General features: G+C 53.7%; 2 protein-coding genes across 8 annotated transcripts; both read right to left on the bottom strand.

Annotated features, from left to right (window-relative positions):
• Positions 1 to 242: 242 nt before the first annotated feature.
• Positions 243 to 3,472, bottom strand: LOC113955105. 2 transcript variants are annotated; one of them, XM_027660273.1, is made up of 2 exons: positions 3,334 to 3,472; positions 243 to 670 (listed from the first exon to the last, which is right to left on the bottom strand). In XM_027660273.1, exons 1-2 carry the CDS (start codon positions 3,344 to 3,346, stop codon positions 258 to 260), a joined length of 426 nt encoding a protein of 141 aa, XP_027516074.1. In that variant the 5' UTR covers positions 3,347 to 3,472; the 3' UTR covers positions 243 to 257. The 2 variants fall into 2 exon arrangements, 1 of the variants encoding a protein (XP_027516074.1); XR_003530423.1 differs by lacking the exon at positions 3,334 to 3,472 and adding an exon at positions 1,134 to 1,152 and having other exon boundaries at positions 518 to 670.
• FLOT2 (flotillin 2) lies at positions 3,464 to 24,732 on the bottom strand. 6 transcript variants are annotated; one of them, XM_027660267.1, is made up of 11 exons: positions 24,628 to 24,732; positions 16,352 to 16,433; positions 12,107 to 12,197; positions 7,695 to 7,818; positions 7,172 to 7,290; positions 6,627 to 6,740; positions 6,415 to 6,534; positions 5,786 to 6,000; positions 5,501 to 5,684; positions 5,175 to 5,324; positions 3,464 to 4,996 (listed from the first exon to the last, which is right to left on the bottom strand). In XM_027660267.1, exons 1-11 carry the CDS (start codon positions 24,707 to 24,709, stop codon positions 4,958 to 4,960), a joined length of 1,320 nt encoding a protein of 439 aa, XP_027516068.1. In that variant the 5' UTR covers positions 24,710 to 24,732; the 3' UTR covers positions 3,464 to 4,957. The 6 variants fall into 6 exon arrangements, with proteins under 6 accessions (XP_027516068.1, XP_027516070.1, XP_027516069.1 ...); XM_027660269.1 differs by lacking the exon at positions 12,107 to 12,197 and adding an exon at positions 12,248 to 12,338; XM_027660268.1 differs by lacking the exon at positions 12,107 to 12,197 and adding an exon at positions 13,956 to 14,046.
• Positions 24,733 to 25,156: the final 424 nt, after the last annotated feature.

Raw genomic sequence — 25,156 nt, forward strand, 5'->3', positions numbered from 1 at the left:
GTTCTCCCCAGTGCTCCCTGCAACACACTCGACGCGCTCCAGTGTCCCCTGCACTCCAACACCCTGCCCACACCGCACCCCAAGGTACCCCCGTACCCATTACACCCAAATGCACCCAAAATTCCCTCTCCTACCCTGCAACCCAGTGCACCCCCGAGCTCCCCAGTCCACCCCAGTGACCCAGTTCCACCGGGCCTGGAGCCCCCGGGGGACGTGGTGAAGAAGCAGAGACAGAGCCACGGTGCTGTAACCCCCTTTTATTGTCCCGTGCCCGATCCCGGCGCTCCATCTCCGTGTCCGTGCCGTGCCATTCCATTCCGGTCCGTGCCGTGTGCCCGGCCGTCGGCAGAACCGTTACCATTACTAAACTCAGTAATGGTAACGGTTTCCCCGCCGGCCGCGGATCCCTGGAGGTGCCTCGAGCTTCTCACACCTCGCGGTGCCCCATCCCACCACCCTCCCCACTCCACACACTTGTCCCACATCCCAGCCCCGCCTCCCCCCGCCCCCGGTGCCCTCCCGTCGCGGTCCCACGCCGTGTCCTGGCGGGCGGGTGGTCGGTGCAGCCCGGGGAGTACATCATCTATACTGTAGTGTCTCATAGCCAACTTACAGTATACGATGATATCCTGCTCGGAGCGGCGGCAGCACAGGGAGCAGGGAGTGGAGCCTGCACGGGGAGAGCATGGTTAGGGAGCACAGCACCAGGATCGCCCCATCCCTCGATGTTCTGCTCACCCCATCCCTGTCTCGCTGGTCCTGCTGCACCACAGCAGGACAGAGGCTCTCAAGGGCCTCCCCACCCCACCACCCCCCTACTCCCTCATTATCCCTCCCAATCCCACAACCCTAAAGAAGGATGGAGGCTCTCAGTGGCTTACCCATTCAGACATCCCCCCTACACCCTCTTTGTCTCCCCATTCCCACCACTCCGGAGAAGAGCAGAGGCTCCCAACAGTCTCCTGACCCCAACAATTCCCTATCTCACCTCTGCCCTCCAGTCCCACTGTTCCAGAGTGGGGTGAAGGCTCCCAATTGCATCCCCACTCCAGCATTCCCCTAACCCCTCCTGGGGTATTCCAAATCCCATCACTCCAGAGCAGGAGAGCAGCTCCCCAGGTGGTGGCACCTACCTATAGGGGTGGCATTGGGGTTTTGTGGGGTGCTGGGTCTGTACCCGCCTTATAAAACCTGCTCTGCCTCATCTGCATATCTCACATCTGCACTGCACAGCTGGACAGGGCCCTTAACCCCTTCCTGCCCGGGGGGGCACAGCCCCAAGCAGCTCCTGCCAGCCTGCAATTGCCCACGGGGGGATTGGGAATGAGGGGTTTGCAGGGGGTCACCCCCTGTGCATTCAGCGTATGGGAGTGGCCCCCACAAATCCCCCACCCTCCTGCCTTGACCCCTGTGGTCATCAGGATTATCCCTTCCCATAGCTGTGGGGAACCCAAATGGGGAGCTATCCATTGCAAACTGGCTCCCACTTGCTGGACAGTGGTGTTGGACAGGGCAGGGTGGCAATCCATGGGGATGGGGCCTGGGATGTGGTGGTGGGACATGTGGGTTCAGGGGGTCACTCTGCACGGGCACTGCCAGGTGAGGAGCCTGTGTCCCCCTGGGGTGGGTGACCTCCAAAGTGCTGTGTCCCCTGAGGGACACTTCCCCATGCAGTGTGTCCCCCCAAATAAGATGTGTTCCCTGTAGGAACGAATATCCTGGGAGTTCATGTCCCCTGTGTGAGTGCACCCTCCTCCCAGGGGTATGTGTCCCCTGTAGAGAGGTATCCCCCAGCTGTGTGCCCCCAAGGACATGCACCCCCTGACCACACATGTCCCCAAGGGCTCTGTCCCCTCATTGTGCAGGACCCTGGTCATACTTGTCCCCTGGCCACATGTCCCCAAGTGGCTGCACCCCCTGACCATGAGTGTCACCTGCCTGTGCATGACCCTGGTCATTTGTGTCCCCCAGCTCTGTCTGTCCCCACAGGGCCACATCCTGCAGCAGGTGCTGTGCCATTGTGCTGGGTTGTTTGTGCCAGGACACGCCGGCATTCCTGGAAGTCGGCTGTGTGGAGGTGATAACCCCCCGCCGGGACTGTCTGCGTGGGGGTCCCGATAAGCAGCAGTGTCCAGCTATCGGGGACCCTGCCCTGCCACACAAGGTGTCCCCAGACCTGCTGTCACCTCTGGGTGACAGGAACAGGGGCAGCATCACCCCAGCCTGGCCAGACCCTGGTAGGAGGTGGCACAAGGTCAAGCCTTGGTGCCACCCTGTCACCAGACATGAGGATGTGGGGGACTCGGGGGCTGTGAGGGATTGTTCCCTCCTGGTTTTGGTCCCTGAGGTGACCCAGAGGTGTCCTGGAGCCTGTAGTGCTCCCCAAACTGTGGCACAGGCACCCCCTGCACATAGAGCAGCAACACAGGCAAAGTGTCCCTGAGTACCTCAAGCCCTGCCAGCCCCATGCGATTGTCCCCATCCCAGCCAGTGCCCACCAGCCCCACTGCCCACTCTGCACACACACAGCACTTGAGGGTAGCCCTGCCCTGTGGCCTTGCGCCCTTCAGGACAGAGGGGGCCCAAGTGCCCCCCAGGCTGGTATCACAGAGATGGTGAGGGGACCCCTGGGTGCCACAGGAGACCCCTGTGTGCCACAGCCCTCCCACCAGCCATGCTGGCCCAGGGCAGCATGTCTGGCTCCAGATAACGACGTGTTGGGGGCTGCCAAGCTGTCCCCACCCAGCCTATCTGCAGGGCCACCCTGCAGGACACATAGGACAGGGCCTGTTGTCTTGCCCTGTGTCTGGGGGGGGACGTGGAAGGTCTGGAAAGCATGAGAAACCATCTTTACCTCTGGGAGATCATTGCAGCAAAGTCCCCCATGATGACCTCATGCTGGCTGTCACTGCTCCTGCTCACTGGGTGACCCCAAGCAGGACAGGTACCCCCAGAGCCACCCAGCTGGCCCCCAGCACAGAGAAGGGGCTGGGAGAGGGTTCCTGCGGCAGAACAGGGGGAGATGAGCTGCTGCCACCAACCTGGCTGCTGGGACAGACAGAGCCTTCCATCCATGTCAGCCCTGCTCCAGCTCCTGGGGTGCCAATCTTTTGGGGAGCCCCTGCAGTGGTCAGCACCCCCAGCGTAACAGGGGCCATGCAGTGGAGCTCACCAGCATCCTCGGTGGCTCCTGGCTGCATGTTTGTCCCTGTGGGAGCAGGACAAGGCTCTACACCCACTAAGGTCTGGGGCAGGGAGCCCATGGGGGCACAGTGACCGCGGGGAAGTCACCAGTTCCCGAGTTTGCAGGAGCAGTGTGAGCCAGGACCTCACCTTCACACACCATTATTCCCCCATCCCAGCGGGAACATCTGCCCGGGAACACCAGCAGCCCCCGGCCAGCCCAATCCTGGGGGTGCTGGGGCGGGAGAGACGGGCGGGAGGCACGAGACAGAGCCCAGGCGGGAGGTGACACGGGTTTATTATCTCACAGCAGCGGGCGGCAGGCGCAGGCACATGCAGATACAGGGCCCGGCCCGGCACGCCTGCTGGCCAGCGCCAGATCTGCACCCACCGCCCACGGGCCGGCACCAGCCGGGGGCTGATAACGCCGGTCCCCCCGCCCCGGCCGCAGGGAGGGGATGGGGGGACCCGCAGCACCCACCCCTCCGCAGTGGGTCACTCCCGGCAAAGGGACTGGCTGTCCCCCGGGACAGTGGAGAGGGACCTTTCCCCACTCTATGGCAACCAGCACCGAGCTGGGGGTGCAGGAGCCAGTGGAGGGACCCCCAAAACCCCACCACAGCGCAGGCTGACCTCACCAGCAGCGCCAGGCTGACCTCACTCACGGGTCTGGCTGTAACAGCCACATTGAGCACAGGCATCAAGACAGGCAGGGAAGGGACGTGGGCCAGCGCAGGGCCCTGGTGGCACTGCAGGGAGGACGGACACACACAGGGGACAACCCCTTTCACATTGTCACAAGGCAGCAAAGCCACTGGCCATAAGAGGCAGGGGGAGGGAGTGAGGTAGGGGTTCCTGCACTGGCTGCTGCGGCAGCTCCTGGCCAGCACCCAGCCACAGGGCCACTGGTCCCCAGGCAGCTGTACAGGAGGAGCCTGTCCCCACTCAAGTGTCCTGCTGGTCCCCCCCACCTCTGACCCACAGTTTTAGTGGTTGTGGGGTCAGGATGTACCACAGCACCCAGGGACAGCAGCTGCAGTGTCCCTGCCCTCTTAGGGGACAGGTGGCTTTGGCACAGCACTACTTTTTGGTATTCCTGGTGGTGGGATCTCACCACGGCTGAGCTGAGCTCCCTCTGCCCCTCAGAGCTTTCCCCGCTCCAGATCCCATGAGGAAACTTCCTCAAGGGGAAGTAGCATAGGAGTGGGCAGCACCACTGGCAGTGCTGGATTGTCACTCTCCTGGGGGGTGACTGCCACCTCTGGGAAGCCCAGCCCGGGCAGGGCTGCTGGCACTGCAGGGGCACTGGGGGTGAGACACTGGGACAGGGAGAGCCAGCCACAGGGACAGCTGTGGGAGACAAGGTTGGGGCAGTGCCCAGGAGGGTCACTGAAGGAGAGCAGGGGGGTCCTGGCTGTTCTCTTCCTACAGCTCCATATTCCACCAAGCCTCTGCCTTGAGCTCTGGGCGCTCACCTGAGGGCAGAGAACAGCAAGGCACCGGGACTGCAACACCAGACAAGCTGCCAGTCGTATCTGGGGAGGGATTGGCCTGAGACAATACATAGTTAATTACAAAATAAATCCCCTCCCACCTTTGGAATAAAAAGAGCAGCAGACAGGACATGCATCTTTCTGGCCCTACAAAATAAGGCACCAGTTACAAATGAAAACCAGATTGTCTTTGATATAAAAGGAATTCCCACATGTCGAAGGCAGTTGATGTCTGAGTGCATAACAGGGAGTGATCTTCACTAGCTTTGGGCTGGCCAACCTCATTCCTTGGCCACGGTGGCTTTCTGGAACAGGGGAAGCTGCAGGAGGGGAAGAGAGAAGCTGTTAGGGCTGGAGGAGAGGGAGGCAGGGAGCTGCCTGCACTCTGCGGTGGGCAGGGCTGGGGAAGGAGAGGCTCCCTGAGAGGCTGAAAGCTTCCAGGCAAGTGCCTGTGCCCTAGGAGCTGTTGGCATTGCCAGTTGCCGGTGCCCAGCTCACCTTTGTGAGATCCACACCAGTGAGGGCGCGCACGGAGGTGGGAATCTCAGCCAGCAGACGGTTCACCTCGGACATGGTGTTGTTATTGTCTCCGCTGAGAATAACAATCTCATCCACTTTGGAGAGGGGAGCAGACACTTTGGCAGCGATCTAGGGAAGCAGGGAAGGAGGGTGGAATGAGCAGAGAGTCAAGGACCTGGTCAGCAGCCCACTGGGCAAGATCCCTACACATCGCACAGGGCCTTGCTGTGCCCGCAGGAGACGCGGCCCAGCCTGGGAGCTCCCCAGTGCTTGCCCAGGGCAGGGGAAAGCTGCTCCTTCCTCACCTCAGGCAGTGCATCCAGCACTAGGGCCAGCCTGGCAGCTTCTCCATACTGCTGGAGCGCTTCTGCTTTCAGCTTCAGCCCCTCAGCCTCCGCCATCCCCATGGCCTCGATCACAAAAGCCTCTGCTTCTCCGATCTTGCGGATCTTTTCTGCCTCCGCCTGAGCAAGGAGGATTTGCTTCACCCTGGAAAAGGAAATCCAGTGCTGTAGTAGCCCAGATCTCTGCAGAGAGCCCATAAGCTGGGGCAGCACTGTGCTCCCAGCTCAGGTCACGGGCTCACTCACTTCTCTCCCTCGGCGATCTGCTGGATGCGATAGGCCTCAGCCTCGGCCGGCTGCCTCACGGTGGCCATCAGCTCCTTCTCCATCCGGATCACCTCCTTCTCCTCCACATCGATCTGCTTCTTGCGTTGCACCACCTCGATTTCGATTTCCTCCTGACGGATCTTCTGCTGCTCCCGGGCGCTCTGGAGCTCGTAGGCCAGCTGGGCCTCTGCAGTCTGCACAGGGGGGAGAGGAAAAGAGGGGTCTGGGCCACGAGCTCCTGTGCGCAGACATAAGGACCCTTGGCAGGACCTAAAACCAAACACGGCTCCTGCTACTGAACCTCTTCCCAGGGGTGACATCCCAATATTCGGTGCTGTCCTTCCCCGTGCACTTTTCCCACACCACTTGAGCCCAACCAGCTCCAGGTTCAGCCTGGATGACCCTCCCCACCCTTTCCTCTCCTCCTAGTCCCACCAAATTTCTGCAAACAGGAGAGGAATCTGCTGCAAGAGCTCACACAGTGACACACAGTCCTGGGTTCTCCACTTCCAAATCTCCTAACAGATGTAGAAGAAAGAAGTTGACAAGCCCCAGAGCCACCAACACCATCACAAACCCTCCAGCAGTGGGCTGTGGGACACTCTCACCTTAATGTTGACCTCCTCAGTGAAGGCAGCTTTCTGCAATTCAAAAGCCCGTTTGGAATCTGCTATTTTGGTATCTGCCATGAACTTGACATCCATCATTTCTTTCTTGCACTCTGCCTCCTGTGGAGAGGGAAAAGAAAGCAGAGCTTCAGGCTGTGCAGTTGGAGCTGAACAGGCTGCTCTGGGGAAGGTTGGCACATCTCCGGACTCACCCGAATGCCAGCATCCCGCTCGGCTTCTGCCACTCCAATGTCTGCATCCCTTTGGACAGCTGCAATCTGAGTCTTCCCCAGGGAGCTCAGGTAATCCACTTTATCATAGACATCCTGGGGAGGAGAGAATAAGTCACAACCACTTCAAACGAGCGACTCCATCTTGCTCCCTCCCCGCTGAAGCTCTGGGCAGCCACTCATGCAGTCAGGCTGAGGTCAGAATGCGCCATGTCAGCTGATCCACACAAACACGCAGGGCAGGGAGAGGCAGGCTCTCCCAACATCTTCCCTCGACTCCCTGGAGGCTGGGTTATCAGCCAGCTCTCTCCACGAGCCTGTTTACAGAGGCAGCTAACCCAGTGCTCTTGGCCCAGCTGCCTGGATACAGGACATGCTGCGGCGGCTGTCATGGAAACTCCCGGAGGGCTGGGGCAGGCTGTCAGCTGGAGCCTTCCAGCCGGCTGCGGCGGAGGAGCCGGAGCCAGGCTCTGCCCTGCTGCTCCTACAGCTCTGCCCATAGTGCAGCGCCCGATGTCTGGGTGTACCTTGATGGTGAAACTCAGGATCTCGATCCCCATGCGACCCACATCGGGGGCTGCCACCTCCCGCACCAGCTTGGCAAACTGGTCCCTGTCCTGGTAGATCTGCTCCACTGTCAGGGTCCCTGCAGGGGGAAGGAAGGTGAAGCACTTTATTTGGAACAGGTAACACACAAGGACGTGGGTCTAAGCTCAGCAACATCCTTGTTGTCCCTTATCTCTTGAGGCCTGGGTACAAGGCCGTAACCCTCTGCCCCTGCAGTGGCACCAACATCTCAGTCTCACAAGCGCAACCACCACCCACACATGCTACCTGTAACCCACGAGGGACTCAGACATCTCTTACTGCAGGCACTGAAAAGTCATTTATCACAATGCGCAGCAGGAGCTGCTGGAGGGGAGATGCCACCTCTGCAATCGGCAGAGGCAGGTCCTGTGTGGCAGCTGCAGTGGCAGCGATACCGCTGGGGCCAGCCAGCTGAGGGACAAAGCCACTCGAGATGCCTTCAGGGCACGAGTGCCTCCGCACCTAGGATGGAGCGCAGGTGTCCCTCCAGCGTCTGAAGGACCACGTTCTTCACATCCTGCACGTTCTTCCCCAAGAACTGCTCACAGGCCACAGCCAGGAGCTCCTTCTCGGTCATTATCTTCACCTAGAGACAGGAGACAAAACCAAAGGGACTGAAGGTGCCTGTCCAGGCACCCTACAGCAGCAGCAGCAGAAGCAGCAGTACCACCACCAGGCTGCCAGGCCCCCGTGCTACTGATGCTTCAAGGGATCACGCTGAGCTGCCGTCACACTGAGCCAGGCCACTGGACCAGCCAGCGAGCCCCTGCTCACTGCTGCAGGGGACAGCCCTGCTGCAGGCACACACCAGCAGCCAGGGCACACATCTCTCCAAACCCTGACGGCATCTCAGCGTGGAGAGGTGCTCCCTGCAGCCATCTGTCCCATAGCAGTGGGGACAGAGCCTGGCTCTACCTGTCCCATCTGATGGAAACCCTACCAAGAGCCCCTGAACTACCAGTTCAGTCACTGCACCAACACCAGCGCCAGGAGAGGGCTTGCTATTACCACTCCTGGCCAAAGCCCATTTCGTTACCTTTCTCTTCCTCCTCCTTCACTAGAATTAATTTTTCTGAGCCAGGAAAGGCAGAGAATGAGAAAGAGTCTGATGTGCCCAAGGAGCAGCTTAAAACAGGGGCTCCATTCAGTGTTCCCTGGAAGGAGAGATGAGACAATATGGCCACAGCACATGGGCTTGTCCTGCCTGGGGTAAGGAGCTCCTTGCTGTCCTTTGAGGTGTCCCCAGTGTGTCATGGCCAGGACTTGGCTGTTCTGCTCCATATGGTCAGTCTGGTGGCGATCCCTAGAGATGGGACACAGCCACCTCTTTCACCTCCCACTATCAGAGCCAGGTGTAAAAACATCCCCATTCCAGACAAGTAAGGGTCCTGCTGGTCACGGGGCTGCTTTTTAAAGACAAAGTGGGTTACAAACCCCTGTGTGGTGTGTTAGGCAGCAGAGATCTGTGCTCACAGACCTCTACAGCACACAACTACAAGTAGCTACAACCCACTAAGGTGACAGCTCCTGGTGGCCATGTCCGGTGTGAGGGCTCAGGTACAGCCTGGACATAGAGGTGTCCCTGTGCCTGGTAACAACAGAGAAGGGAGCAATACCACTACAGCCACACAGACCTCCAGGTCCCACAGCACCAGAGAAGGGAGCAGTGCCAACTGCAGCCACACAGATCTCCAAGTCCCACAGCACCCTCTCATGGAAACAGCTGGGCTGGGCAGTGCTTCCTGTCCCACAAGGGGCTGGTGGCACCTCATGTCCTGCCCCAAGGGCCCTGGCTGGACCTGGCTCAGAGACTTCCAAAGCCTCAGGTGCACCACAGGGGCCCTCCGAGGGTCCCAGTGCACACTCTTGAGGGGTTCACAGCCTACAGACCTCATCCTGACACCTACAAGAGCGCTTCCAGCTGGCAGAAGTAACACAACTACTTCTTGAGAAAGCCTTGTTTGACAGCCCACACACCCAAAATGATCCCTCTGGAGCCAAACAGCAGCACCTGGCCCCCACACTGCCAAAGAGCAGGACAACTGGGACAGACCATCACCTTCTAGGGGGACAGGAGGTGGACCTTATTAGATGTGGTGAGCTGGCCAAGACTCACCTGCCACAACCCTGTCCCTCACAACATGAAGAAACATCAACCTGGGCTGACTCTATTTCCTAATGCTGCTTCCCAGGTGGGATCTCTCGGTCAAAATGCCAGACTGAATCACAGCTAAGCACGGCAATCCTCTTCTGCATTGTCCCAAAACCTCTGGGATCCTTTTGAGGTCAAGCCCCAGCGGTTTCTCATCCCTGCACCCAGCAGCATGCTCTTGCCACACAAAGGGAGTTGGGAGAGCTGCTGTGGAGCTGCACCCGGGAGTGTGAGCCCTCCACGAGGTTTTTGCAAGTATCAAAACCAATTAGACTCAGCAGCAACATTTATGGTGTGCATCTGCCAGCAATTCCACTTCTCTAAACAATCCCCACCCTCGGGAGCTGCGGGGAGGACAGAGTGCAGAGTGGGATGTTTGTTAGGAGGATCCCTGCGGTACTTAGGAGCAAGGAATGGTTTAGCCTCTGAATAAAGCCAGCCAGTTTACACTGTTGAGCCCTGGACAGCTCAGATCCTGGCTCTGTGCAGAATATGGACACCAACCTCCACAGCAAAGGCTGCACAAAAGAAACAGGGGTTGAGCAATTTGCGCTCAGCGTGTTTGCAGGATTTCAGGCAGGGCACTGCGACACTCGGCGCTTCTTCAAATGTCATTCCCATCAGAGGGAGAGGACTCAGCTGGCAGGGAATCAGAGCCTCCATCCAACAATCCAGTGTGGAGGATCGATACTGCCGCACCCTGCTCCAGCTCCAGCCAGCTGCACTCGCAGTGAGGGGCCAGTGAGACAATCCAATTAGCCTGAGGCTCAGGAAAATGGCACAGAAGGATGTGGAGCCCAGCATTGGCCTAAGGCAGCAGCATCCCAGCACATCCCAGCACCCAGCCAAGGCAGAAAGGAGGCTACTGGTGAGCACTCATTACATCCCTCTTCAAGAAAAGAACAGCATCCTTATGCACATTAACCACTTCTATCATTACAGCAAAAACTCAAAAAGCTCTTTCTCTAGAAATAATTTGTTTTAATTTTTTGCTCAAGCTCTAAAATGAAAAACACTTGCCTCAAAAGTACTTCTGCAAAATTAAGGTAACCTGTGCCATGCACATCCCCAGCAGCCTCAAGCCTGCTTTCTGTGAGGCAATTCCTTGCCTCTCACCTTTAAAATTAACTGACAGTGAAAAAATTGAACAGTGGGAAGAGAGAGTAATATCAATGAGATGAACTGAGAGTTGCATTTTTGAATCAAGGCACCTGGTGATCCAGCTCTCTGCTACCACACACCACCCAGCCTAGGCAGGCAATGGAGGGATGTCCCAAAACTAGGATAAAAGGGAATGCTGCCTTCACAGAAACAGAAGGAAAAGCCTACAGATTTGGGAAATAAGTGTGAAGTGAGACATGGGTGCACATATTTTGCCAACCACGCAAAGATCACTGGGATTATGTGACACCTTAGCAGCTAAATGGATATAAAGAACTGGAAAACAACTGAAAGGTGGATATACAGTACTGATAAGATGAAACCAAGGATGCTGGCTCACATCATCAATGTCAGGACTTGCCCAAGATGCTGGCTCCCATGCTGGTGCTCTTGCATGTATCCCTGTTTCTCAACAGCAGGAGGATGATGGATTATCTGCTGTTGTGTGACAATCCAGAAACTGCTCCTGGCTGAATTCAAACCCTCACATACATACAAACACAGCTCCCCTGCAGCATCAGCTCAGAGCAAACCAATGAACTCAGGAGGAACCTGCTGCTCTGGGAGCACTGGGGGAAATCTGTCAAGCGCTTGGTCTCAAAAGGGCTGCAGCAGCACCATAGTGGTGTTCCCTGGGGGAGCCTTCTGAGCCATGAGGGATTTTGGTCACATCACTGTGTCACTCAGCAGCTACCCTCAGCTCCAGAGCTCCCCACAGGGAATGTGGCAGCCACCTCTCCCGTGATAACACACCTGGACATGCCTCAGACACACGGTGACCACAGCCCTGTGCGCACTGAGAGCCACTCTTGGTTTATACACCCAGAATGAGCTGTCAGGAGCAATTCTCAATCAAACCATGCAGCTGCCTATTCATGGAGCCAAATTCCCTCAAAAGCTAACATTTCCCTCCCAGCATCCTCCTCAGGGCATGACTTGGGCACAAGGACAGACTGTACCAGGGCAGCAGACCTCAGACTCCCAGAAGAGCAGGGTTCAGTGTGCTGTCACAAGCAGCAAGAGCTGGTGCTTACATTTGAAGAAGGCTGGAGAGAATCAAAATTCAATTCAAGCCAGAAATTTCACACACAAATCTTAGTGCCTGCAGGGACTAAGTTATTTTTTTTAAGCTTTAACTCACCGTGAAGAATTACAAGGTCCACGTGCTAACAATAATAATACAAAGCAATATAACAGCTCGATGTCATCTCTGGAGGGAACAGCTCAGTCCTGTGGGGTCACACATGGCTCCAAGGGCACCGTGGCACATCAGCGTTCCACAAACACACCAAGTCACCCACACACACCTCATTTGCCACAGGGACAAATGAGATACCAGAAAAAAAATGTTTATGGGGAGAGAAGAAGAGATCACAACCCCCATCACCACACGGGACATGCTGGAGTGTGTTTGAACCAACAAGGACAGCGTGGTTTTGCACAAGGATTTGTTTCAGAGCAGTTGGCTTCTCTGCATGGACAACAGCAACCTCTTAAGGGGCAAAACCAGAGGTAAGTTAGAGACATGCATTCCTGAAATGATGGTTTGGAGTTACTGTACCTGTGCCACACCTGTGACAGTTATAGCTACCCCCTCCGCCGTCTCTACGTCCTCACACCTGGGCTGTAACGTCATTATCTCTAGGGAAATCCTGCCAAAAAACGTAAAATATTTGCACGTTTCCAGGTTACACACACTCACCTCTTCCCTTTGCATCTCCTGCCCTGGGCTACCTGCCACACTCCTCACAGGTAATGCAAGACAGGCACAGAATGCAGCCGAGGGAGCATATCTGTGATTGGAGACAGACACGGCACTTTGGCTAAGTAGATTTTCACATAATGCTTAAGGTAATTTATCAGCAAAGGCTGGAAATGATCCTGTGACCCTTTGCCTCCTGCTGGGCTAGGTGAAGGGCCAGAAGCTGGCAGCTTTGGGATTCCAAAGGGCCCTCAGTCAGAGGCTCACTGTGCTGCACTGCCCAACGCCGCAGCAGTGCAGGATGGTGTCACTGGTTTAAAAGCACAGCACGGAACTGGGATGCTCCCACTCGCTGCACAGGAGCCCTGTGTTTGGCAGAACCTGGCACTGATGCTGCAAGAAGTAGCCCTGGATTAGCACTACCATAGACCTACCCCCTGATCTGGTTCATCTCTCCCTCTATCCTTCCAGTGTTCCGTGACCCAAAGGCAAATGGAAATGAGTCTCCAGCTCTTTAAGGCCAGGCCTGTAGAGCATCAGGCACCTAGGAATAGATCCTGCAGCTCCAGAGCTTTCTCAGTCACCCAAGGTGGGTACGAGGTACTTTGGTCAGACCCAGCAGTCTGCAGGTCACAATCTGTAAAAACAAGAGACATGCCTGGATATGGCAGGCTCTGTTTCAGGAAGCTCCCGTGTCAGCCATAACAAGCAGGAAAGGCGTTGGGAGTCAGGACAGGGAGCCACAGGGCAGAGAGCTTGTGTCAGTGAACATTAGGTCAAACATCTGAACCATGAAGGGGCTGCCCTGGGCTGCTGCGTGCAAGCTGAGTCGCTCCAGGATTGGCTGGAAGTGCCAAAACCTATCCCTGCAAGTTCATGCCTGCCTTGGCCACTGTTCTAATTAAACTGGCACGCAAACCGGGAGCTGATAAAACAGATCCCACTGTCCAGGACGTGCACAGGCATTTTTTGCCATGTGCATTCAGAGCTTTAATCAGATACTGCAGGATTTCAGCCTTCTGAAAACCTAATCTACTCTTTGAATTTGATTTCCAAGCTGTGCTGCTGCTTAGCTGGCAGTTTGCAGGGATGTTGGGTCATTGCTGGCTCATAACTGCCCACAGTGCCAATGCCAGTCCCGTGTGCTGCTGCTCATCCGAGGTCTCCGTGCTGTACTTTCAAACGTGACGACATCCAAAATGGGCACTGTCTCCATGTGGAGGAAGAAGGGTTGAGTGGAAATCCATAGCCAAAACTGCAGAGCCAGGTACAGCTGCAGTTTTCCTACACGTGTACAGGTTTCCTTTTGAAAAGGCACAAAACCTGCCTTCCCACCTGTCCCAAATCCTGTACAGAATCCAACCCGGCCTGCCTGTGCCTCCACACAAAAGCAGATGCCCTTCTGCTCTCCACCAAGCACAGAATGGAAACAGTGCTGGCAAGGAAAGGGTTACAGCAGGAGCAAATCTTAGGTACAGCAACGCTAAATTTGGGATTTGCCAAGGATGCACCTGTCTGCATTACCTATAAACTGTGGAGTGCCTCAGGGCAAGTGCTGGAGAAGGGGAAGGAGAGGAGGGTATTGAGATTTCTGTCCTGTTAGAAAACCATTAGGTTTTATGTTATCCTGCTGCTGCTGCTGCTGCTGCTGCTCAAAACAGAGGGACAAACAGTTAGACAGGATGTTAGGAAGCTGGTGGATTATTACCTGTGCAACCCCTGTTACGTACAGTGGGACCCCCTCCGACGTCTCAACATTCTCGCAGCGACAGAGGATGGTCATAACCTCCAAAGACACTCTGAGCAGCGAGGAATAAGGGTAGGACAGCAAATACACAAAGCAGTTACCAGAGAGTAAGACACTCGTTGCAAAGGACAGACGAGACTTTCAGGTTTCAGCTTTTCCCTGCTCAGTTTGCCTTTCTCCCACTGCCCACTCCCAGGGCTCCGTAATGATGGGGCAGATCAGCTTCCCTAGTTCTGGTGGGGAGTTTACACCATCCACTTGCCTCTTTTAATGAGGATAGGCAGGCTGGGGTCTCATCTCCACCCTGCACATGAAACAGAACCATCTACCCCACCTGGACAGCCAGCCTGGAGTCAGCTGGAATTCTCTGTTGAAGTAATCTTTGCACACAGAAAATTCCTTTACGTAATAATTTAGATGCTTCTATGTCAATATTTAAGAGAGACCAGAAAAAATGAAAGTGGCAGAGACCTGGCTACCCACCCCTGGCTAAGGTATTGAGGAGAGAATCTGCTTCCAAGTGCTGTCCTGGGAAGCTGAATTAACACCATTTGGCTCCCCCAGAGGCATATTAGACCATGCTGTCTCTCTCCCTGCTTTTATTTCTGATCCCTAAACAAGGACAGCGTTTTGTTTTCCTTGTTTTTTACCCAGTGCTCAAGGTTGCAGCAGAATAAGTGCCCAGCACCCTGCCAGCTCTAACTGTTCCTTTTGTTCCCAGGTTAGTGCTACCTGGCGTGACGCCGCTGACAGCAACACAATTGCTGCTGTCTCTCTTGCTTGCAGCACTGGCAGTTCCAGAAAAAATGTCCTAATTTCAGAGGAGGAAATCTGCCTCACTCTTCATGTTAATGCAGTGGGCTCCATCTGGGGCACAGCTTATGGCATTTGGGAAAGGTTTTGTTTTTGAAGGGAGAATTAAGCCCCATATCCCGTGGTGTGAACCGGGGGTATAGATTTTAAAGTAAAAGATTTGTCTGGGTGCTGGACTACCTGTCAAGAGCCCCATTTGCTAAATAATGCCCAGATCTCTCCCACATAACAGCTCATTCCTGGCAAGCAGTTTTGGCCCTGAATTCAGCCTATCCTTAACTTAATAAATCAGCCTCCCAAATATATCTGTTACCTCCTGCACTCAGCAGGTCAAGGTCTCGCATCATTCTCTGCACTTCTCACATAAGAAGAGTAGGAGCAGGAACCATTTTTTCAATTAACAGCTCTCCCAACAAGATGTCTCACAAAAATTCGGGAATGAAGCTTGTCTGGATTAAACACAGCAGCAGCCAAGACCCCCTGGAGCAAGAGAAGGTGCATGACCCCCAGGTGAGCAGTGTATCATCTGCAGAGTGACGGCAGCAACATGCTCAATTGTCTGCTGGTGGCAACACATGAACAGGGAAAAGTGGTTGGAAGACCAGGCAGTAAGGGTTAACTACAACCTCTGCCCATCACTCAGCGCAGAACCCGAAAGTCACATCTTTATCCTCTGCCCTGTTATTTTTTTTACACAGATGGAGGAAGCCTGTATTGGTGAGCATGAGGGATGTGTTGGGAGAGAGTTAGCATTCCTACAGATCCTAGAGACAAAGAGCTGTATTAGCAGAACAGGAGCACTACCACAGCATGTTAGCTCAGAGACCAGACTGTAAGCAGCAGCAAGCACAATCCATGACTGAGAAAAGGGAGAGAAAGGCAGTCCCACGGTTTTAAATCGGAACAATCTGCTCCCAAGGTGAGAGCAGTCAGCAGATCTTTAGAAAGAGAGACTTGAGGAGCAGGAGGGGGCACTGCAGGCCACAAACAGGTTTGTTACTGGGTGAGGGGTTGGGCCATACTGGGCAGAACTTGGCTCCTCTTGTGAGCTCGTGGATGAGCCAGCCCAGTGCCCTTGCCAGCACCTCTGCCAGAGCCTCAGAGCTGGGAAGGTCAGCAGAGCCCTTTCCCTCTTCAGCACTCACTGCACCAGCACAGGAAGAAACACACTGACCAGTCAGGCTATGGCTCTCTCAGCTTGATGGGTTTTATGTAAAAAAAAAAAACAAACCACAAACAAAAAACCACAGCTAAAAAGGAAAAAAACCCAAGCAAACATGATTGCCCTGGGTTTGAGGAGAGGTGTGGACAGAGAGGCCATTTGAAAAGTACTTCAGCTGAAAGCATGGGATTTCTTTTTCTGTGTCTTTTGCGCTGTGTACACACAGCTGTCCCCATGCAAACAGTCAGCAGAGAACTCTGATGCTCATCCATGGTTTCATACCCAGTCCCATGTTCCTAAAGATACTGCTGACAGCCCCATTGGGATTGCTTTGCCTAATTCCTACTCCAAAAAAACCCACAAATAACAGGGGTCTCCTTACCTCTGAGTGTCAGTAATGCACCACCAAGCCCAAGCCCAGCCTCCATACACATACTGCTTCTGATCAGAGCCACAGCAGCCACCTGCAGCACAGCAGAGAGCACAGAGATACTGGGATTACACACATGCACATTGCTCTTGTGCAGGGAAAAACTGCATCCAGAATGAGTCATGAGCAGAACAACTTCACAACAAGTCTGCCCACTTAGGAACCCAATGCTCTTCCTCACCTCCACGGGCTTCACATGGCAGTTTTCCCAAGGCAACCTTTTTTGGAATTGTCTTATAAAACTGGAAAACAGTATTTGTAATAATTCAGTATGAAGAACAGTAACACACAGAAACTGACTGTATTTCAAACCAGGATTTTATTTTAGTTTTGTTAAGCAGTTTAAGCACTTGTAGCAATCAGAATCAATGTTGGAAATGTTCCAACATCTTCAACTGTGATGTCAATTGTTATGGAAAGCCACATAAGAAATCCATTTCCTTTCCCTCACCACACACTGCAAACCACCCTTAAATTCCCAGAGAAGCTCCCAGCACTGGAGTAGGGAAGAACCCTTGACCTCCCCCAAAATACCTCCTAGTTCTGGCTTGTGCAAGTAGCACGTGCCTGATGCTTTGATGGTCCATCTCAGAGCTGGCTGTGCCCAGGGTTCAGGCAGCCTCCAGAACTCCTCTGACACAATTAAGAATGATCCCAGTGAAGCTGGAAGATGCTGTCTGGGTTTCCATACCTTTGATTTAAGGAACAAGACACCTGCTGTCTTTCAAGAGAGCACCCTGCCAGTGACCAGCCTGGGAAGAGAGGAGCTCTGCAGCTCCCCAGTTAGGAGGCAGGCTGGGAGGATTAAGCCAGAATTCCCTCCCTCCTCGGCTATCCATAATCACACTTACTACAGCAGTGCCCCAGGGCCTCAGGAAGGAGCACTGTACCAACAGAGCAACAGAGAGATCCAGCCCTGTGGGATGGAACTGGGCAGGCAAGACAGAGCCAGCACAGGGGAAGAGCAGGAACACGGAAAACAGCATGGTTGTGGCAGCTTTGAGTTGTGGGAGGGGAAAGGGAGAAGCAGGAAGCCAGCAGACCTTTCAAGAGAAGTGACCATTACTAAGTTTGCTGCAATAGGTCACAATGAAGAAGGAAAGGCAGCACACATCCAGGCCAGTGTGCCGGCAAGAGGGGACTGCCCTCCACATCCTCCTCTTCCTACTGATCCTCCAGTGTCTGTCCATCTTCTGCTGTCAGCCAGCTACTGCCTGCTACCAGATGCTGGCCAGATACTGTCTGCTTCACTGGCTTCCATGTGATGGTTGACAAACCAGCAGATCAGCCCCATCTACAAATCTTCACCCTTCTTTTTCAGTAGGAATTAAACACAAATGGGAAAACGATTTACAGACTTTTTCAGCTCTCCTGCTCTCCCCAGCCTAGAGGAATTCTCTCCTGTCACCTCTGAGCCAGCCTTTGGATGGCTTCTTCCTGTAGCTGGAAGGCTATTTCAGCCAGGCAAGTGTTACAGTAGCTGATGATACAATATCCTGCAGCAACCACAAGGCCTTTAACATTTCTTGGAGGACGTCAGCCCAGTTAGCTCAGCCTTTCAGCCAGGCCCTTGTTTTCCAAGAACAGGAAGGGAGGTGTTCCTGGCAGTCAGGAAAAGCAGCTCCACACAGAAGGGTATTTTATTTCACAGGGTCTATGTGGTCTTTACCAAACTCTGTTAATCGTTTCTTAATAATCTGAGAAAGCTCTGCACCCTAAACCCACCATTGTTACAGGAACATGTCTCTTCACACAGATGTTCTTTTTCTTCCCCAGGAAATGCAAGGAGTACCTTATTTAGCATCACACCCAAAGCGAGCTCCACATTTGCTTCCTGGTGCTGCACAACACGGTCTACTGAGCTAGATTATATGTCAAAAAGTGTGCAAAGCATAAGAAAAAGCAGGGAAATCTAACACATTAATGAGGAGCAGGATACCAGCTGGTTGCTTTCATGCACGTTGGACATCTGAGCGCAGCAGAGCTCTGTTCTGGTAAGGCAAGGAGCTGAGGGCTCATTTTCCATGGCAGCACTGCCACCTCTTTCTCAATTCTCAGAGAGCAAGCGAAAAAGGAACCAGCAAAGCGAAATCTTTGCAAGGCTAAAGAATAAACCCTCTTGCACAATAAGATTTGGCAGAGAAATTGCCTTTTCCAGCTATAATATGCCCACTGTTCCAGCAGCCTGGGTCTCACAGTCGCTTGGCCACTTCCACAAACATCCACCGTGCTCTTCCGGGGCAGTGTTGTGGGGCCACAAACGGAGGATTCATAGCCAGGGAGCTGCCAGCCAGCTTGGCCTCTTCCCAAAGGGGTTCCATGTTCAAGCAAGAATTCCCAGAGCCAGGAGAAAGTATGTTGTCTGTTTGTTTGGGCTTTTTTTTTTTTTTTTCTTATGAAATAAGATTAATCGCTTGGGAGTTGGTGGATAAAAGGAGCTCTCAGCAGATGCAGGAAGCTGCTGCCCCGATGGATGGCAGGCAAGGAAGAACGTGAGCCCCAACAGTCACAGGGACACAGGGCTTAAAACATCCAAGCTGGGACAATCTGAACAAGCTCTGTGTTGTTTGCTCTCCCCAGGTAACTTGGGCACTGAGTTACCTCTCTGGCAGGAAGTGGTGAGCATTCCGAAACTGGGTCGTGGTAAACAGGCTGCTGAGTGCAGGCAGACAAGGAAAAACCTGATAATTGAAAACAGTTACTGACAAAAGAGATAATGCAGAGAGAGAGGAAAGCAAAGGCATACATAAAGAAAATCATGTCCTAAAGCAGGGCCCAGACTAAAGTCACTGTCTGGCTCTTAGGCCACGCTGTGCATATAAATTAGGCTTTGTTCACATGCAGAAATGGCACAAGGTTAACAAAAATTAATTTAGAAAGATGCAGGGTTCTGAGTTGAATCCATAAAAGCCTTTGATGGTCACTGCAGCAGATGAAAGCAGATTATGCTGGTTATCTTGTTTTGGATGTAATCTATATCAAAATGACTAAATGAGTATCAATGCTACAGAGCAAGTTTAAAAACACATTTAGCAACTTATCTTGTAAACAGAAACTCAAAGAACACAAACCACAATGAAGCTACAAAACAATACCACAGAGATACTACCCAGAATTCCTCTTGGAAACTAAAAGGAAAGGCCTGAGGCTATTGTCCACCTCCCTCTCCTGCCATGCTTTCCAAAGAGTAATTTGCAAGCCCTGGAGATTTAACAAGCACCTGACAAGGAAACCTTGAGCTCCACCACCTACAAAAAGGTGAAGAATTACCTCCTGAGAATGAAACATCACAGAGGAGCTGCACAGGGGCCCTTTGGAGCACTGGTAGCCTCATGACTTGAGACCAGCTGTGATGCTGCACTCTTGTCAGCAACCACTGAGCATCACAAGGAGTGAGAAACCGCCTGTGGGGAAAGATTTTTGGCTTGCCAAAATGACAAACTGAAACCTGCAGGAGTGCTCAGTTAAACCTGGCAGAAAACCATCTGTAGTGCCACTGCAAGTTTCCTGCACACAGCTTGCCTGGTGCAAGAGGTAAAACACCTCAACCTCAACCCTGGGGGACAGTTTGAACTGAAGGCATGAACACAGACAGGGTAAAACCTCACACGAGACCCAGCTGAAGCTGCCTGCTCCTTCCCAGAAACTCCTATTATTTTTGAGGCTGAAGAACTGGAACTGCACCAGCGTTAGGGCTCAGGTGGCTCTTGCTGCTCACCTCATCTTTCCACAGGACACAGCCTGGACCTTCTCGTTCCATTTTCATGTACTCAACTGTTCTCACCTCAGTGTAATCTCTGCATTTCTCCTTAATGAACTGCATCAGATTTCGTTCAGCCCATTGGGTCAATCTGCTGAGTTTGTTTTGACTCTAATCCAGCTCTTCAAAGCTCTCAAACTCATTCCCAGCTCAGTACTCTCTGCAAATTCAATAAGCACATTCTCGATTCCATTATCCAAGCCAAAACAAGGGACTTACTTGATAAATTCTTTCAGCTGAACAGTGAGCTACTGTCAAGTTCCCTGGCAATGGTTTTCCAGACAGTTTCATATTCATTTTATAGTATCTGAGAAACCAGTTCCTCCTTGCACTGTGGACTGTAGGTCTCTTGCAGGAAGGGATTGCAAAGCCTCTAAAAACCTTTATTTCAACTTAGAGCAGTACCATGAAAATACCAGTCTCAAAATCACAATCAGTTCTTGCAGGGATAAGAGGGATGCAGCACCAGGATGGGAGAGTTTAGGGTGGCTCTGGAAAGGCTGACTACCCCTGACTGCTGGGGTGCAGCAGGAAATGTCTACACAAAACTAGAATTAACTGCTAGTTCTCTTTTTACTTTGACAGACACCAAGGAGCTCCAAAGGGTGTGCACTAAAGTAAAGTTTGAGAAACTAGATTGGAGGGTATTTCTCAGGCTGACTTCTGCTCACCCAAGGGGGACTCAGATTAGCTGGACATGGCAATTATGTATAGTTGTGTTGCAGCGTTCTCCAAGGAAATACAGCTGGGTTAGCTGGGTTGCATTCCCTTCATCTTTCTCCTTCTTTCACACCCTGAATTTTTGCTGACGCAGTAGCTTTTTCTCACGCAGGAACACAGAGGGCTGGGCCAACCTTTCCCTGTCATGTATGTCCAGGTGTTCCCCTCAGAGCTCCTCTGCTGCTGGGCTGCTACCACACAGTGCCATCCTGCAGCCCACCACAGCCAGAAGGAAAGTGCCCCAACTGCAGAGATTTGGGCAACACTGTTTGGTAACTGCAAGATGAACGTGGCCACTAGAAATTATATTTCCTTATTATGAAACTCTGTGGAAATATTACAGCGTTATATTTCAAAATCAGCAGGGCGATCCATGAAAGCTGCATTCAACCAGACTGTAACCCAAAACCAGCATTTCACAGCCTATTTGGCTGGTGGGAATATTTAGGTATTAGGATGAAGAGGCACTTTGTGTATCTCCCTGAAAACTCAACTGGCTCTGGCTGTGCTTGCAGCGGGCTCAGTGAGGCACCAGGCGCCTGCCAACGCCTCCTCAGAGCTTGCACCAAACATCACCCAGCAGAGACAGAGCCAAAATTTGGGAAGATCATCATTGCCTCCACAGGGCTCTGTGAGGCATCCTTACAAAGCCTGGGCTCCACAATTCACCGGTGGACCGCTTAGCTGAGTGCAGTTTCTTAGAAGGAGATGGATGTTGCTCAACAGGGGAAGGACGTGAGTGCCAGTGGAGAGAGCTGAGCCCTGCCCGGGAAGCAGCTTCCCAAATAAGGCTATGAAGCTCCACTTTCCCAAGGCACAGCTGGGTGCTCCTTGAACACTGGAGGAACTCAAATATCTCACAAGAAAGTGAAAAGAAAGAACAACCCTCCCCAGAAAACACCCACATGCCAGGGGAGGCCCAGGACTAAAGGGCAAGGGGCACAGGCTAAATTTATAATAAAGAAAACTTTCAACTGGCTTCATGATTTGGAGGTGCCTTCCCACAAAGTGCAGACTTCCAAATAACAACTGTATGACGATTCAAGACTGCAAGGCAAAACCCTGTTTTTAGTAATATTTGATTTAAATTAATTTAGATGTATTTAATATTATTTTGGTTTATTGGTAATTATTATTGGTTTCTTCTTCCCTTCTCCTCTCTCCTCAAATCCAACTTAACATCATACAAATTAATGCTGGCCCTCAAGCTCCTCTCTGTTTTCCTTGGAGGAACATGACTCAAGTTCCTGGAACTACAACTGCTTGTAGCAACACCCTCCCACTAATGCCCTGGCAGTCGCTCTGCACAAGAGCACAGAGGAGCTGCAGAGCTCCCACAACCTCTTGTGTGCTCCTGAAGCTCCCAGCTGGTGCCCTCAGGAGACAGCAAGTGTCTGCAGACCGAGTTGTGCAGGAGCAGAGGAAAACCACGTCTGGTGGCAGCTCCAAACCCCATTCCGACTGGCAGAGCCTGGGGTGATCTCTGCACCCTTCCCAGAACACGGCTGTATGTCCAGGAGTGTCCTTGGCTCGCTGCTCCAGGCTTTGGGAATGCACAATACTTGGAACTGCCAGTAGATGCCACAAATTCCTGCTGGCTCATCCTGCAAGCTGTGTCTTGTAAACTCCACAACTGAACAGAAGCAAATCCGAGCTTTAAGACTTGAGGGCACACCTGGAGCACAGCTTCCCAATCTTCCCGCAAATGTGGCATTTCACCAAGCAGTGCCAATTTTGACAGGTGTCTCTTTGGAGGGAAGCACAACATCAGCTCTAGATTCCACTGGGAACTGCAGAGATGTGCATGAGACCAGGAAACCAAAAGGAATACTGCTGCTCCGGGAATCTGGCAGATGTGGTTTGTAATATGCCCACAGCAGGCATATTTGTTTCCAGGACTGCAGCCTGCTCCTGGCATCTCCTCAGAAATTCCCGTAACAGGTCTGTCATCTGAGAGAGATGAACTGATAACAGACCAGCCACAGTCCACTGAAGACTTTGGCTCCAAAACCACAACAATGTAGTTCCACAGGCGCAGCGGAGCCATGACTGAGGCACATCCTTGATGTTCACATGGGTAAGTTTAGGTCTGAGCGTGACAGCAACCACCCCAAAGCTGGGCCAGCACTGACAAAGGGGATGTGACATGACGGAGGACACCTGAAGTGATCAACATCTGTATCTAAGCTGGTTGCTACCTTGCTGTCACAGAGTGACAGTCTGTCACAGAGTGAAGCTCCCAGCCCTTACATCACCTAAGAATTACTAATTAACCTAACAATAATTAATTAAGTCCTGTCCACCCACAGCCTGGTCCATGTGAAAATGCAGTTGGGAGCTTTGGCAGTGTTGGAGCAGCTACAGGTTGAGTCGGACGCCGGGGATTTCACTTCGGGTTTATTTAACCCCAACCTCAGCCACCAGCTCAGCTGCTGGTAACATTCCACACACCTGATGGGCATCACCTGCATCCGGCGTCAGCACCACCAAGAGTCGAGGTGACGTGCTGGTAAGGAAGCAGCAGCAGGACATGATGGATGAGATGGGCACCCCATGGACAAGCCTGCAGTGCGCTGCCCCAGGGGGGTGCTCACACCCAGCTCCCCTTCCCCAGCAAAGCCAACTTGCTGTTGGCAGGGGACCCAGAGCTTTGCCGGTGCCACTGCCTGACATCATCCAAAATCAGCAGCATCGGGGGTGTTGCTGGCACCAGACCTCGCCCACTGCTCTGTGCTGTAGGGACCCCACCCTGGAGCCCAGGGGTCCATGCAGGGACCCCACCCCGAAGCCCAGGGGTCCACACAGCAGGAGCTGCCCCCCGTCCCCGCTTCACAGGGACACCCCCAGCACCTCAGTGCCCACACACAACAGGACAGCCCTGGAACAACACTGCAAGGTCCCCTCATGACACGGACCCCCACTCAATGTCCCTTCAAGGAAGGATTTCCCCCTACAACATCCCAGTGCTCCCTCTGGAGACCCCCCTCCCCCAAATCACAGGGCATCCTCCAGCAGATACTGCCAAACACCCCCCCAGGACCCCACACACTCCCCCAGGCAGACCCCACCAGCTTCCTGGGTCCCCCCACAGCAGGGATTCTCCCTAGTGCCTCAGAGCCCCTCCCTGACAGGGACAGATCCCCATTGCACCACCCAGACTCCTTGCCCCAAAAAACCCTCAGGTCAGCTCCCCCCTCAGCACCAGATCCCATGACAGGGACCCCTCGAACCCCTGAGACTCCCCTCACAGCCAGGACCTCCCAGTTCTCACCAGGGACCCTCCTAGCAGACCCCATTACAGAGATGCTCCCCAATTCTATTACAGATACCCCCACAATTCCCTCAGGATCCCCTCACGACAGGGATCCCTCGAACTCCTGACAGTCCCGTCACAGCCAAGACCCCCCAGTTCCCATCAGGAGCCCCTTCTATCACATCCTATGACAGAGATGCCCCCAGTTCCACTACAGCATCTCTCCCCTCTCTGTTTATTCCCAACTCCCTCAGGGTCCCCGTCCCCCTCCTCAAACCACTAAGAGCTCCTCACAGTCAAGACCCCCCAGTCCCCCGCTCCCAGCAGACCCCATTACGGAGACCCCCTGCAACTCCCTCATGGTCCCCTCATGACAGGGACCCCTCGAACCTCTGACAGCCCCCTCACAGCCAGGACACCCAACTACCTCAGTGCTTCCCCCCACCCCGACAGGGACCCCTCAGCCCCTCTCCCGCCGCTCATCCCGGGCCGTACCTGACACCACCAGCGCCTCGTTGGGCCCCACCGTGTAGCAATTCCCCATGACGCCCCCGCCGCCGCCACCGCCCGCCCCCATAACCCCCCGCGCCTCGCTCGGCGGGGGCGCGGCCCGCGGGCGCCGCCATCTTGGGGAGGTCGCTACCGCACCCCTGGGGGCGGGACCTGGACCTGCCGCCATGTTGGGAAGGTCGGCGCCTTCTGCCGGGGAAGGCCTGTGGGCGCCGCCATGTTGGGGTGTGCAGGGGTGGGTGACACTGCATGGGTGTGCAGGGGGTGTGTGTGAGTGACTGACTGCAATAGGTTCCAATAGGCTTAGGGTTAGAAGGGAGTTTGACTTCATGGCTGTTCAAGGGGGTGTGAGAGAGTCGCTGTGTGGGTGTGCAAGGGGGTTGTGAGACCCTGCATGGGTGTGCAAGGGTGAATGTTTGTGACTGCAGGGGTGTGCAAGGAGGGTGTGAGAGTCACTGTGTGAGCGTGCAGGAGAGAGACTGCAACGGGTATGCAGGGGGTGTGTGAGTCTGTG

The sequence above is a fragment of the Corapipo altera genome, unplaced genomic scaffold (genome assembly GCF_003945725.1).
Source record: "Corapipo altera isolate COAL_440 unplaced genomic scaffold, ASM394572v1 271, whole genome shotgun sequence".
In the NCBI taxonomy this organism is placed as follows: Eukaryota; Metazoa; Chordata; class Aves; order Passeriformes; family Pipridae; genus Corapipo; species Corapipo altera.